Source organism: Fulmarus glacialis, unplaced genomic scaffold, assembly GCF_000690835.1.
Source record: "Fulmarus glacialis isolate BGI_N327 unplaced genomic scaffold, ASM69083v1 scaffold38522, whole genome shotgun sequence".
Classification (NCBI taxonomy): domain Eukaryota; kingdom Metazoa; phylum Chordata; class Aves; order Procellariiformes; family Procellariidae; genus Fulmarus; species Fulmarus glacialis.
In genome coordinates, this window is record NW_009197952.1 from 27380 (window position 1) to 42154 (window position 14775).

The 14775-nt window shown below is 42.7% G+C and overlaps 1 protein-coding gene across 1 annotated transcript; it reads right to left on the reverse strand.

Moving 5' to 3' along the window:
* Positions 1-25: 25 nt before the first annotated feature.
* Positions 26-13073, reverse strand: GABRP (gamma-aminobutyric acid (GABA) A receptor, pi). The gene is made up of 9 exons (XM_009572741.1): positions 13018-13073; positions 11506-11618; positions 9230-9297; positions 6993-7210; positions 6032-6114; positions 3504-3641; positions 2048-2200; positions 1316-1509; positions 26-340 (listed from the first exon to the last, which is right to left on the reverse strand). The coding sequence occupies exons 1-9, from the start codon at positions 13071-13073 to the stop codon at positions 26-28; spliced, it is 1338 nt and encodes a 445-aa protein (XP_009571036.1).
* Between the last annotated feature and the right edge of the window lie 1702 nt (positions 13074-14775).

Below are 14775 nucleotides of genomic sequence, written 5' to 3' on the forward strand. Positions count from 1 at the left end.
AGGAGAATGAAGGGACTCATTTCTACTAAAAATATAGGTAATAAGCCCAATAAAACACATTGACCAGCATGAAAAACAAAGGGAAAAGCAATTTGGAGTAGTGGTCTACATTGCTGGGGTTCTGAATTGTGAAATAGCCAATAATCCTGTGCATTTTGTTTCTCAAGACACATTTGATTTTCTCACGAGTTTTCATGGTCAAGTCACGGCAGTTAACATTATTGCTGGAAATCTCAATGCTTGTAAAGCTGATTTTCCGTTTATAGCTGGTGATGGAGCGGTTGAGGATGTTAGTGATGTTGACTTCTTCCATTTCTTTAGTGAGTTCATTTGCAGGCCCCTAGGAAACAAGAGTGTACAGTTAGTTTTAGGGTTTGTCTTCTGCCGCAGAGGAAAAGTGCTTTAATCAATGAGGAGACCATAAGGATAAACATAAAAGAACACAGCTTCATATGTGTTCATCCCAATGTTCTAACATGCCTTTCAGCTGCTGCCTATTTTTAGGAATGCCTGAAGTCCCGGAGATGCCTGTGTTTCCACCATGGTATTTCTAGAGGTATTTTGAGATCTTTGAGCAAGTCTCACTCTATATCACTGAGCAACCCGACATCCGTCTCCTACAAGACATCCATTTCTTCACGTCTACACAGTAACTTAATGGCTGGGGAACTCAGCGTCGAGGTGGGAAACCTCTTTTCCCTCTGATGGGATTTGGACCCTCGATGACCACTGACTATAGTCCATACTTGACTATTTAATTTCTCGCACTAAAGCAGAGCAATCTCTTGCAACATCCCCAGAACATTGTGGGACTGATGTTTGGTACTGTCTTGTGGGAAGGGAGGAAGAAGGGTTCAGCTTTCCTCTGACAGAGGAAATTACCTTTCAGATCAGTGTCCTAATCGGAGTTAATCCATAGAAGAGTGAAGAGCTGTGTTATACTGGCTCTTCTTTGGCTGCATTTTGAAAGGAACAGAGGTGCTTCATGCTCTCACATGAGCTCAGCTTAGGGCTACAAACCTGATTCTAGTGGCAGGCCAAAGGGCCTTCCTGAATGTGGTCCTACGAATCTAACATGACTGTCAGCTAAGGCTGCTGCTCTTTGGGCTGGTGTGCAGAAGCCTATGTCAGAGACACAGCGGTCTAGTGCTATTCATGCATTTCTTGCACACAAAAATTGAGATTTAGTGACAATGAGGAGAAGCAATTGTTACTGTATCCGTAACAGGAAGACCATTTGTCTTATTCAGTTAATGGAGGGCTAATTATTGTCAATCCAAGATAACTAGGCTTATTAAGGTAGATCAGGCTTTACCTCTTGAGGTGTTTTAGCTGCACACTTTTGTGATGAGCTGTAGTGAGCCACTGCATATTCCACAAGGGCGCCAAAGATGAAGCTGAAGCAGATGCCGAGGTAAACATCAATGGCCTTAATGAAACAGTTGGTTTTCGAAAGTGAACTTCGTGAGCCGATCATCAGAGTTGTCATGGAAAGCACCGTCGTTACTCCTTGGAAAGCAGAAAAGGAAAGACCTTCTCTTGGGGACACTTTGGAAAAGGCTTGGCCTATCCTTCTGAACATGTTGTCACTCTCTATTGCTAGCCAGATAGGACACATCACTTCTTACCAATCCAAATCATCCATCAACCGAAATGCTTTTGTAGCACTAGCTACTACTTCACACAGGCTCTCCCTGCCTTTGACAACTTGGCTCCAATAGGCAGTTGGCTCTTTTATTTTTCTTGCTTTCAGTAAAAAAATCCCTCCCCCCGCTCCCCGCCAAAGCACATCACAAAGAACGTGTGCTCTGTCTTCTACTCTCTGCTGTGAATCTACTGGGAGCCTTGGCCATGCACAGCTCCGCAGGTGGGCAGGTGTGCCAGCCACAGCGTATCTTCCACGCTTCATACTACTAACCCAGCTCTGCCACAAGTAAAAGCAGAACATGAGCAGGCCATTTATCACTGAGCAGAGAGCTCAAGAAAACTACCCTCAGAGGCTCCCCTGCCTGCTTAAATCTTCTCCCTTCCTCAGGCAGTAACTCACCAATGCAGGTTCTTGCAGGCACTGAATCCAATGTGATCCAAAAAGAAACCCAGGACAACATGACGAGCAGAGTGGAGGGCACATAGGTCTCCAAAATGAAGTAAAGGACGTTTCTTCTCAGCTCGAACTGCAATATCAGTCGCGGGTAACTGCCTGTTCACGAAAGGAAGAAACACAGTGAGCATGAAATTCCCAAGGATACTTGAACTGAAACTGGCACAGCCCAGCACCAGCCCTTCAGCTGATGTACATCAGCAGAGCTGCACTGAAATCGTGGGAGATGCATTACGTATACAAGCTTGACTTCTTGCCTCAGAGGTCTTACTTACCTAATATATCCTGGATGAGAGGACACATACACCCAGCATTGCTGGACAAGAGACGTCTAAAACAACGCGTGGCATGCAAAGGGGCTCCTGAACTTAATCTACAGTGGAAACGTTTTATACCAGTCTCTTAACTCAGAGTAGAGAAGGGCTGATGCTTTCATCTATTCTCTTGTACTCAGCACGTTTTTCCCAATAACCGCTTTGAAGGGGCATTGCCAAGTTCAGTCTTACCTGATGGCTGAGAAATAAACAGAAGATTTTTCTCTTGATTTCAGCAGGCTCTGGCTCACGTCCCAAAGCATCCCAATATTTTATCATCACAGGGAATTAGACCCCCTGTATTCATTAGTAATTTGTGATCTTTGATAACTGTGGTTTTTGTGCTCAAAAGAATTCAGTCAATTTTTTAAAATCAATTTGTCGTAATACTGACGTAAGGGTTCTGGGGCTGGATTGCTAGTATTTTCAGGAGATATTTCAGCTGTTTAAACAATAGTTCCCTTTGAAACGTAGAAACAAAACCCATGTTGTTCATGGGCTGTGTACACTACAGTAAACAACAAAACATTGTTATTTTTAAAACCTGGTCATTCTAAGGAAGTTTTATCCCCTTTCATAGTGTCTGTGATTGGAGAGCAGAGTATTTACACTGGTAATGAAAAAGACATTGAATTCTGATGTACAAAGGGATCTTATTCCATCATGACAGAATTGTAATTTACAAACAAAAGTATATTTTAAAAGTTAATTTTACTCCCAGTTACTGTAAACATGGCGCTCTGCAGTATTTATAGTCTGCACACCTGGGAGGAAGGGAGAGAGTTTCTTCAGGTATGTATGGAGAAGGAAAGAAGTGGAGAATTTAAAAAAAAAAAAAAAGATAGTTGAAAATCCATCAAGTGGATATAGTGTATTAAAACCCCCCTCTTTCCATGGATTTCCATCTTACAGAATATCCTGATTGCAACTAATTGGATTTCACCATCTTTCTGTCCACCTCTTTTTGTGAGATTAAGATTTGCTAAAGACTTCGCTGGTTCAGGCTTGAGTCAAAAGATACTGGCCCACAGAAGGGAAGGGAGGTGGGAGGGGAAATACTTGAGAGCTTTTCTCTTTCACTGATTTACCTGTTTCCTGCTGTGACTTTGAGACCAGGGTATAGTAACGTTCCACTGTGTACTGAGAGAGCCGCAACCTTTCTATGCCATGGACAGAGTCATTTCCTCTCAGCCACGTGAAGATGACATCATTTTCATCATATCCCCCTAAGGAGAACATCAAGACCCATATTACTGTGGTTTAGCCCAGCTATTGCCCTGCCCTGTCTCCTGGCTGGGAACAGAAACATGAAAAAGGCATTGTAGGCTGGACAAAGACCCTCTTTGTCAGGCTGTGTCAGACTATGGGTGGACGTTGGCCATTCTTTATTGCTGAACTGTCAGTCTGCTGGTTCAGATTTCAACAGGAACACACGCCACTGTGAATGATGCATAACATGCAAGGCTGCTGAGAACCTATTTCAATAATTTACATGGGGTATTTCTATTTTAAAATATTTTAACATTTTAAAAGATAATATATTCCTGTCATCTGCAGTTTGATTACACACAGCAGGATAAAACTACTGCAGCGATCAACCCTTCAACATAGTCTCTTCAGTCATGAGAGGAAAGCAAGAGAATCGCAGTGGTTAAAAAAAGAGAATACAGATCCCATTGAGCCTCTTACCAGGTAGCAGAAGCACATTTCACTGGATCGTCTATTCAAGTGCTTAAAAATACCAGAAAAGGCATTTTCAGTTAGTCAAGAGCTTGGAGCTGAGACTGCCATGTGGTTATGAACCAGGCTCTTCTGACTGGGTATGTGTCGTCCAGAAAACTTGCTCATAAAAGCAGCTTTTTCTACAAATCTTTCCTCCTATCCCCAAAGGTTTTAAGTTACTGAGGACAAATAAATGCATCCGACATTTAGGTAACACTGAATTCCTGCCTCAAAACAGGACAGGCGAGATCAACAATTCAAGCAGTTATCAGTAAACCCCATATATGCCGGCTGAGTAATTGCCTCCAGGAATGTGAATGATGGCATAACATGACCTCAGGTTGGACTGAGGGATACCTCAGTCTGAGGGGTAAAGCTTGTACTGAGTCACCAGCCTGCCATTCACTTCAAAAATTTCACTTAATTTAGGAAACAAGACCGTCAATCTCACTAATTTGATTCTTTTATTAAGTGCCCTTCTTTGAGAAAATGAGTAGGGATGCTTTGATTCTGATAATAACCTGTTCGTCCTGGTAGAAGGAATAAGATGCAGTTGCAGCTCTATTTTTATCTAATTGTGATTTCTTATTAGACACAAATTACCAGAGCTTGAGTGTGATGAACTCCTAAATTAGGTGTCCAGGGTATGAATCCCTGCATAGAATCCTAAGCATGTGACTTTTCAAAGTTTCTAAGCAGTTTTATAAATTGTGGTTACTCAGGAAAATTTTATAATAAATGATAGATTGTTGTTAATTCATCTGGCGTATATTTAAATAGCATTATTTCTGGGCACTTATCCTAATGAAATCTCCAGTGGGCAATGTGCATGTAATTTCATTGGAATTATACAGCAACTGAGCATGATGTAGGACCCAATCATTTTTAAAACAGGCCCAAACAAGCTATGCTTTAGCAGAAGAGGCCAATCATTATTATTTCAGGAGCTATTCTTTGTAATAAAGTTAACCACGGTGAACTAATATGATTTTAATGTGAAAATAATATGTGCTTCCCTAGGTGCTTCATGCCGCAACCCCAGAAGTTAAAATCTGGTCTGTTCAGTATTGAGATTTTAGGCGTTTCTTTTTGTGACGTGAAATGGGAGGTGCTTGCTTGCTTGCTTGCTTGTTGTGGAGCTTCACAGATACAGAACAGCAGCACTGCTCTTGCTGAGCTCCTGGGCAAAAGCCCTGTAGTGTCCTTAATTTTCCTGGAGTTTTTCCCAGCCAGCTTTGCCATAATGAGCTTTTAATTTAATTGAGAACAGAACTCACTGATTATTCCTTTTCTTGAGACTTCCAAGGCTGAGACTCCTCCTGTTGACAAGGGTCCCATCATCTGCATCACTGTAACAGACAGCCCTCATGGAGAAGCACATACCACAAAGTTGGGTCTGGCCTTGGTTTCAGTTCACGAGTTTGAGAGGCATGTTCAACTCATGTTCTAGTAAGAACCACCCTTCACACTGTCTTGTTACAGTGGAGGTTTGGGAGGTGGTACGTACCTAAAAATGTGAAAAGTTGTTCCTTGCTGTACTCCATCCCATGCACTTTACCCCATTGTGTGTGCAAAAGGGACCGAATTTGGAAAACCAGCCGTTATTACTTCATCCTTTCTGTGCAAAATTGAACTATCTACACTTTAATAAAAATATTATTTATTACCACTCTTGTATATAAATTGCACAGTGACAGGAATCCTCTAAACTGTGGATTACAACACAAGCATTTGAATAACGATTAAACAAAGTTGTTTTCTTTTGGACATTAGTGTTTGCAGGAATAAAAGTCTACTCCAGAAAGCCACTGTGATGAATCCAAACATTCAAGATGCATAGTTACATATAAATAAACAAATTTAAAGTCAATTTTTTCTAGAATGTTATACTTACAGCTTTCTAGCTGCAGTCTGCATGTTTGTGTGTCCATTGGATATTTTGACAGGTCCATGTTACAAGCAACAGTAGTAGTGATTCTGTAGGAAGAGAAAGAACTCCGAAAGTTGCAATAAAAGCACGTAATGAGGTATCTCTGTTTTCATAGCAAACTAGACCGCAAAGACTCTGCTCTGTCATTTACATAATTTTGACCTATGAAATGAATGGACTGATATAATCAGAGAGAACCCTCCTTAAGAAGATATGTTCTCTGCAGCAACACTGATGAAAATGTAACCAAAGGAGGAATTTTGCTTTGCTGTGGTGGGAGATTTAGTAGATTCACATGTTTTCCAGTGCTACAGTTTGCACATCTTAAGAAGTCACCACTTGTCACCCGAGGCACGGTAACTAACTGCACACATACTCTGGCTTGCTCTGATGTGGAGGGTAAACGAGTTTTACTTTGCAGCTTTACTCTGCAGTTAAGGTAACTGGGACACTGTTACTGTGAGCTGAGAAGAGAGAACACTGTATGAATTGCTAACACAATTACAGTGCACATTTCTACATGTATAAATATGCCTTTTGCTAAAAAGCAGAAATCATGGCTATATGGCACTGGATAAGCAAATAGTTTCCCACTATTTGTTAAACTTTTACTGTTATGATGTCCTCCCCCCATTCCTCCCCTGCCTCCATCTGATCTACTTTAGTTGTCCTGGGTAACAGCTAACCTCATGAGCTTTCTGAGCAGGCACTGTGCTCAGGACACAGCACATACCATGGTGGGGAACCCTCATCCTCAACTGGCATTTCCAGGTGGCAAGAACAGGGGGTAATGGATCAGAAGAGTATGGTCACAGTTGGCTTGTTGACCCCAAACTCATTACCCGTGACAGTTAGTATCTCCTCCTGTCCAGCATAATTTTGGAAATCTGTTCTGAACCATCAGCAAGGCCAAAGTTTGATTTACCTTAAGGCATACAAGATAGTGCCATTAGAAAACAGTCTTATGAGGCGGTTCCCCACAGTGACATCGTGCAGGAAGGACCTTTTTGACTCCACAATGTATGTGTCCGGTACCCAGAGCAATTCCACTAGACGAGCGTCTAGCGTGAAGCTCTTGTTACCATGAAAGACCAACCGGGGGTCTGTCCAGCGCTGCCGCAAATATATAGTAGCTGTGTAATCCTGGGAAAGAGAGGAAAACCTGTGAGGATGCATGTCCAGAACACATACACAGCCCAGCTGTGGGTATGCCATGTGCAACAAGAGGCAGAACACATATTTATTGAACCTATTCAAAGTTCAGCTTCAAATGCATGCAGTAAATCTGATAGATTTTCATCATAGTTTTATTTACTGTATTACATTTCTCATACACTTACACTCTAAGGTGTAGTGTTTCAGGACTAAAGATTATACTTTTTTTTTTTTTAAATGAGCAATTATTGTAATTGATATTTTTGTTCCCATTTTGCAGGTAAAAAACCAGATGGGAAGTGTGCGCTTGAGGCCATCAGCAAGTCATTGACATTAAAAATCAGTCACTGTTTAGAGTTGGAAAATTACAGACGTACTTTAAATGTGATCATGAAAGAGACATCAGCACTTTGGAGAAAAAAGGTAAGCAAGTCCAACCTGTTATTTCACCGAGGTCTTAAAAAAAACCGAACAAACAAATGAAAAACCAAAACTTGTAGCATCTTTTTTAATAGGAGTTTTGAATCTAACGACACTAGGATTAGCTTGAGTTTAGCCTGCCAAAATCCACCTGCAGTGACTGGAGTATTTTCACAGTGCCCCATCATAAAAGAATAAGCAGTACTCAGCTCTCACGATAATTCTTTACTGAGCCTTCTGGACAGACACAGGGCACTGTTGTACTATTTCACTTCCTTCCTTGTACACGAAGTAAATGCAACCAGTAATGCTTTTCATTTTCAAAACATCTCTGTCACAGACAGGCTAATACTGGTGATTGTGTTAACAGCGTGAAGTCTCTATGTTTTACCACAGATACACTGCCTGTCTGTGGAGGATGAAGCAGTCCTGTTTCATTCGATCTATAATTTGTAAAATGCTTCAAGAGAAAAGGTCTAAGTAAGTATTGGGTATCCGTGTTAGCTTTTGCAACCTTTAGAATTTTACTCTCAGCCTGTGACAGAGGAAAAAACGTCAAATAATGCTCTGTTATGGTTTTCAATACAGTGAATTACAATAGTGACAAAAGTGAAGACTCCTAGTTGATTTCCAGCTTTTATCGAGGCTCAGAGTAAGCCTCTGCAATGTCTTCCACGTGGTCAGAGCAATGGACCATCAGGAAGAAAAACTCCAGCGCAGGAGCTGTTATACAAGGCCCTTTAATTAAGTTAGAGGTGTGTAAATAATTTATTTTTTTGGTTCTGCCCCTTCCCCAAAATGAATAGCTTTATCGAAGTTACAATATTTTATTCAGTGAACTTGTTTAATTCATTGGGGGGAGAGAAAAAAAAAAAGTCAGTGGTGGTCTTGAAAATGCTGAAAGTAAGTATTGAAATTGTTCCTGACTGAACTTCTGACTGTTTGGACTGAAACTATTTGCTGAATTTACCCAAGTTGCCCATAGTTTTGGTCAACCTGAAACAGGAGTCTTCAGCAATCAGTGTCTGAAATCTAGCTGTTATCAGAAGTGGAGGGAACCAGACTCATCAGTGGTGGGAAGATGTTCTCTATATATTTGAAAATTGTTTTGTTTTTTTTTCTTGGGATGACCAGTCCTTTGAGCCTCAGACTGTGTCGCAGCTCAAAACCTCATTTCTCCTCCTTGAAAAGAAACCCTGTCTGTGTCTTCAGTCAGCGCCAGCACGTCCAACAGAGGCCACCCCTACCCTACACAGATGAAAAGTAAGGGAGAGGAAATGCCACACAGGATTGATTTTTTCCATTTCAAAGGGGCCTGATTTCCAGGAGGTACTGAGTTTTTGACCAGTAGGACCTTTAGAGACATCTCTATTTACTTACAAGCCCACGTTACTATGACATCTACATAGTCTGCAGTCATAAATGAGCCCTGTTCTCTCACACCTCTGAAAGTGGTGAATAGACACAGAAACGCAAAGCAGCTTGAAAGTGACAGTTTCTGTCTGAACACACAGGAATATATGACAAGTCTCTCAGGCAGATCCTACTCTTATCTCTTATTAAAAAAAAAAAAAAACTTTCACTTACCATGTCGCTCTCGGATATACTAGAAATACTTGCAATGTCCAGACTCATTGCAATTTGAACAGGTTCTCCTGTGGAGGGAAAGAAAAGCTTAAGCAGAGAGAAAGGAAGAGTGAAAGGCACAATAAAATCGCTCGGGATGCTGTGCAGCGTGGGCACTGCTCACAGCGTCCCATGCACACAACGCTGTCACTAAAACTGCAGAAGCCCAAAGAGTTAAGACACAGTTTCAGAGCATTAGACTCACAAATGACATCATGATCCAAAATAAAGTTTTCACTGTTAGGGAGCTGGAGTTCTGTATTTGGTGGTGGTAGCAAAGAGCAAATACCTATCAGCACTAGCTATGAAGGTCAGCATTTCGATAAGCAGCGTTTCAGTGGCATTTGCCGACGGGCAGGCAGCCAGGGCCAGTTTATCCCTTGTTACCCAGTCCACAACACCCACACGGCGGCGAGAACGGTAAACTTTGTACAAAGTAGTTCTCACACACAGCTCTCAGAGGACTCTCCACAAGCAGGTAGCGATCGGCATCCCTGTTTCTCAGAGAGGAAAAACTAAGAGGCAGAGAAATTCAATGATTCCTGAGTCCACGCACAGGGTTACAAACCAGAAGTGCAACAGCCTTTGCCTCTCTTTATTTACTGTATTACTGTTCTATTTACCAGCAAATTTTCAGTATTCAAGTCCCGAATCTTGGTGGTCCCCCATTTTCCAACACTAACTCTTAAAACCCACCACGAGAGGGCAGCTCCTCCCCAGGAATGTCGGCGCTGGGGCTGGCGGGGCTCGCCCGCTCCCGCCGCGCAGTACACGGCTGGCGCTGGGGGGGGGGCGTCGTGCGGGCAAAAAGACACAAACCTTCCCTTGGGCTGTGCCTGGTGTGTCTAATCCCCACTATGAATTTGGGGCTCCGAGTAGGGCTTGGCGCTTTCCAAGACAGCCCCCTCTGCCTAGGTGACAACACAGCAATGCCTTTCCTCGTGGGACTTGCTGAAGCTCCTTTTGATCATCTAAATCACATTTATGAAAGTCCAAGGGACACAGTTTCCAGATGTCCTTGCAGGTGGTTTTGATTTTGGGTTTTTTGTTTATTTGTTTTAAACTGTTCCAAAACCCAAAATATATTTCATTTGCAAAAGATGTATATTTTTCTAAGTAGTTGTCATTCACGTCCTCCATCTTGTTTTTAGATATTTAGACTCTTGAAGCCCACTCAAATTAATCACCAGAGGGTAGATCTGTGAGGACTCAGGGCCTCTGGAGGAGGTCAAACCAGAGTCCTGACCATTTCTGTTTAACATTTATGGCTCTAGTAGGCATAGGCTGGTGTAGATGTAGTTGATCTCCATTACATAATTCAGAAGCATCTGTTCACTGATGTGACAGGCTCTAGAGGAGCTTTTCTATTCCTGCAAGAGATCAGACATTCTAGGCATAACAAGCTGGTAAGTTCTGTATTGTCCCTGAAATTTATCACCATGGTCAGAAAAAGGAAGAAGCTCAAAGCTGCCAGTAGCAGAAGGTCAGTCTGCAGGAGCTACAATGGGAAACATCCAAGTCCTGGTGAAAGCTGATGGTGAATTTTTCTGTTGAGCATAGTCTCATTAATGGGTTCTGGCAAAAAAGCAAAACTGATAAAATTTTCATAGCTGTTTTTTAAACTTTCATCAATATTTTTCAGGTGTTGAATGTGATTCTGAGAAACCCTTTCCTCCGAGTGGTTATCGCACTCACCTGGAAGGTGGGAGACCTGACACCCAAGTTGGACAATAGCCTCAGGTAAGTTCCTAAATACTTGACTGTCCTTCAGGTGCTCCCTACTCCCTAGAGCTTCATGAGGGTTTAAAGCAGGTTCAGTTTGTGTCTCAGGGGGAAGTGAAAGCATGTGTCAAAAGTCAGTATTTCTAGCAAGAACCGTTTTATTCTTCTATAGCCGCAGTTTACTAAATAGATATACATGAACAAAAATAAAGCAGAAAATCATATACAGAAAAGCATGTACAATTAGAGCAGAATTTAGTTGCTCTGTCAGGTATAGATTCCCTATACTTAACCTCATAGATGGACATGTTCTCATGCCCCACACATGTATGCACAATCTATTCAAGACAACAGTGGATGCACAGAAAGGAGAGCAGCCTTTGCTACTAGCTAATTTAAAAGGAACACAACCTTTTAAACTGGGGCATCCTAAAGAAAGCTTAAAGCATACTCTCCCCTCCCCACAAGCCTTACAGACTGTTCTTCAAATGCTCAAATGCACGGAGCCAACATACCACCAAAGTAGGGCCTGAGGTACTTGTTGTATCCCATGGTGAGGTTCTCAAATCCAGGGAGGGATGTTGTGTCGCTGCTGTGCAAGTCCGAAACGTGACCCAGGGAGCACCTCCTGGGGACACAAACACGTACTGTTACGTGTGGCCGGGCATGCTGGGCACATCTGGTGTGCAGCTGCAGCTGTGTTTCCAGCTTGTGCTCAAACAAGCAAACAAACTGCATAAAATGTCTATTAAAAATAAGTATATCATTGAAATCATGAGCACTTGCTCATATTGCTTATCTTGCCTGAATAATTGGCACCTCGAAGAGGTTGGAAAATGGCACATTACCTCAGCTGATAGCTACAGGTTTGCACACATAGTAGCTTAGGGATGCTCTTAAAATGTCCCAGAGAAATCAAGATCTATATACCACAAGTCTTAATAATAACCTGCAATCTCCCCCTTCCCACTCCTCCTCATACAGTCTATATAAGGAACAGGCATTTCTTTTTCCTCCTGCTTACGACAGCCTGAGACAAATCTTACTGACCAACAGCTCCTCCTCCCTAATCACTAGTCCCCTAAAGAAGCTTTCATCCTCATATTTAGTGTCAGGCAGCATCCCTACAGCTACCGTCAGGAGTAAAACCTCCGAGTACACTGGAAGGGGAAAGGTAAAGCACTAGGCACTTCACGCACACCAACGAAGCTTTGCGGGCTGAACCACCCCTAGCTGCTGTGCGTACAGAGGGTTCAACTCTAACTTACAGTGTCAAAATTAATGTTTTGTGGATGGCAGTAAAGCTAGTACCTGACATTATGAGCCTCACAGATCTGTACCATCATATAGACAGCTAGAGAGACAGCCAGTTTGGACTCTAGAAGGTGAGTTTTATGGCGCAGTGTACTTGTGTGGTCATGTGCTCACTTGATGAAAATGTAAATGAGTGAATCGTTAAGAGTTTGTCATTGCTTTGGGAAGGGCTGAAGGAGGGGGAAGGCAGTGCCTCTGCCTCTCCCCAGAGTCTCAGGACCACTGGTCTGTGCAGTAAGAAACATAGCAATGTAGTTATTCAAAGCTCTGATGAATTTTTTTCTTCCGTTCCCTTCAAAGCTGGGTTAGTAGTCCTTGGAGCTTTGCGGCAGGTTTTAGACCAAAAAGGACAGTACAGCAGAACTGAACCAGTCAGTACACAGCATAAACATAAACCATTCAAGAAATGTAGGACTTGCAGTTCCAGGGATGGCAATAACACAGCCAGGAGTCCTGCGGGGGGCATTTCCAGCAAAAACTGCAAACTATTCTGGTCCTGAACAGGAAATAAGGGGTTGTACTGTTAATGTACATACTGTGTTTTGGGGACCTATGCAGGTTGCTCTCTTCTATGCCACATCCCTTACTACACCCAGCTTTCTTTGGATGGGCTAGATAATTAGGAAGGAAGCATAGTTTCCTTTTGACCCACATTATTTATATGAAACATAATTCAGATGCTCCCTGTAAAACAAAACAAACACTCCGCTTACCTTTGGGTTGGAAGGAAAAGACACAAACTGAAGAAGCAAAAATATCTGCAGAACATCTCTGGAGATTATTTCTGTATTTCCTCTGCTTGTCTGTGAAGCAGAAAAGAAAGGGAAAGTGTTGTGGTTTAAGAAAAACTGTTTTAAAGGGAGGGGATAGGGAAAAGAAATCCTGCACAGTCAGAACCACATGCTGTGTGATAGTTAACATTCCCAACAAATAGTGGCTCCTGCCCTTTCTTCTAGCTTGTGTCATTTTTCAGCACCGTGCTATCTTAACACTTTCCACATAAAAGACACTAGTGACAACTCAAGTCCTGAAGTCTTTGACAGGGTCACCGAATTTTAGCTGCCACTTTGTTTTAGATAGGGCTTTTCTTCTTTCAGCATGGGATGGTGATTAGCTGATGTTAAGAATGGCACCATGGGAAGTGATTTATTAAATAGAAAAATGTTTAGGCAGTTCCTAAAGGCAGTCAGACTCTGAAGCCAAGTGAGATCCTGCCTGCATATGACAGATTCATCGTCTTTTAGTCCAGGGCTCCACTAATCAGCTACGCAGAAATGCTGTAGCTCTGCACTCCACTTGCTTGTACCTGGGATAAACCCATGCTATTAATAGTAATGTTGGCAAGTCACTCAGCATGCAGTACAGAATGAAATCATTCCACTTTAAATGGGTTTCGTTGACTTTTCTGGGAGTGGAACCAAATCTTGGCTTCTGGCCTGAGACTCCCATGGGCTCGTGCCGGCCTTGGAGCCGGTGCCACAATGGACAACTCTTAAGCGTGCACTGCTCCGCTCTGCATTTTTGCTCCCTGCCTGAAATGCTGCATCAATTGCACACCTTTTCTGGAGCAGACGGATGGCACTCTGCCATACACCTTATGTGTGTTGCCACAGCAAGCGGCTGCAGGATGGGCTGGTGAGTATGACTGCCACAGCTGCCAAGGGGAGATCGTTACTCAGACATCATTAGTTTGAGCTGGAAACACAATACTGCTCAACCTGCTCTGCCACACTATTTGACATGTACCCCGTGTGTCAGAGTTTTCCTGCAGATACTGGCAAGGCAACATCATTCGTGGATGGGTACGAGTCTTCCTCTTTATTACACTGTTACAAATTGGAGTGACTATGCAAATCGTTAGCCCCCGTGCCTTAGCACCAGTGAGAGCAAGATCCAGATGCAGTGCCTTTCTCATCATGCACAGCAGTTAGGGCCTCAACTTCAAACCTGGCTGTTCCACAGTAACCCAATATCAGGAGTTTTCTGTTTGGGTTAGATTCTTCCTGCGGTAGTTCACCACAGTCCAGAGGACGCTCTGCCTTCTCAGCCAGTTGTACAGCTCTGGTGCTGTGCCATGGGACAGCAGGGTTCCAGGCAAGGAGAACATCTTGGCCCATGCAGAGCCACTAAAAACACCTGAACATTCAAGCACCACAAATGCAGGGCATCCCACTGGAGAAAGGATGTTTTTCAAAATAAAATATGCTCTAGTATCTGTCCAAAATCTGAATTCCTAACAAGGCTTTGCACTTCTAGCCCTTTCTCTGAGCATGGTGTTTGGATGTTTCCAGACGTCACCAAGTGCTCCTCACTCGGTGACAGAGTGATCATGCAGGGTAAGAAAGAGAATCATTTACCTGCTCACAGCAATGGGACACAATTTTGATGGGAAAGAAGAAGTATTAGTCCAGGTAGTTTAAAGAAGAACTTCTAGGAAGAAAGGATAATAATACAAATCAGCATTTAGTTAA

What these genes read in the sequence shown, in the direction of transcription:
- GABRP (XM_009572741.1), bottom strand. Translation starts at nt 13,073, where the DNA reads ATGTTCTGCAGATATTTTTGCTTCTTCAGTTTGTGTCTTTTCCTTCCA. An exon ending in CTTTTCCTTCCAACCCAAAG is followed by an intron (nt 11,619 to 13,017) that starts GTAAGCGGAGTG and finishes TTGTGTCCCCAG; the next exon opens with GAGGTGCTCCCTGGGTCACG. An exon ending in CCTCAGGCCCTACTTTGGTG is followed by an intron (nt 9,298 to 11,505) that starts GTATGTTGGCTC and finishes TTCCCTCCACAG; the next exon opens with GAGAACCTGTTCAAATTGCA.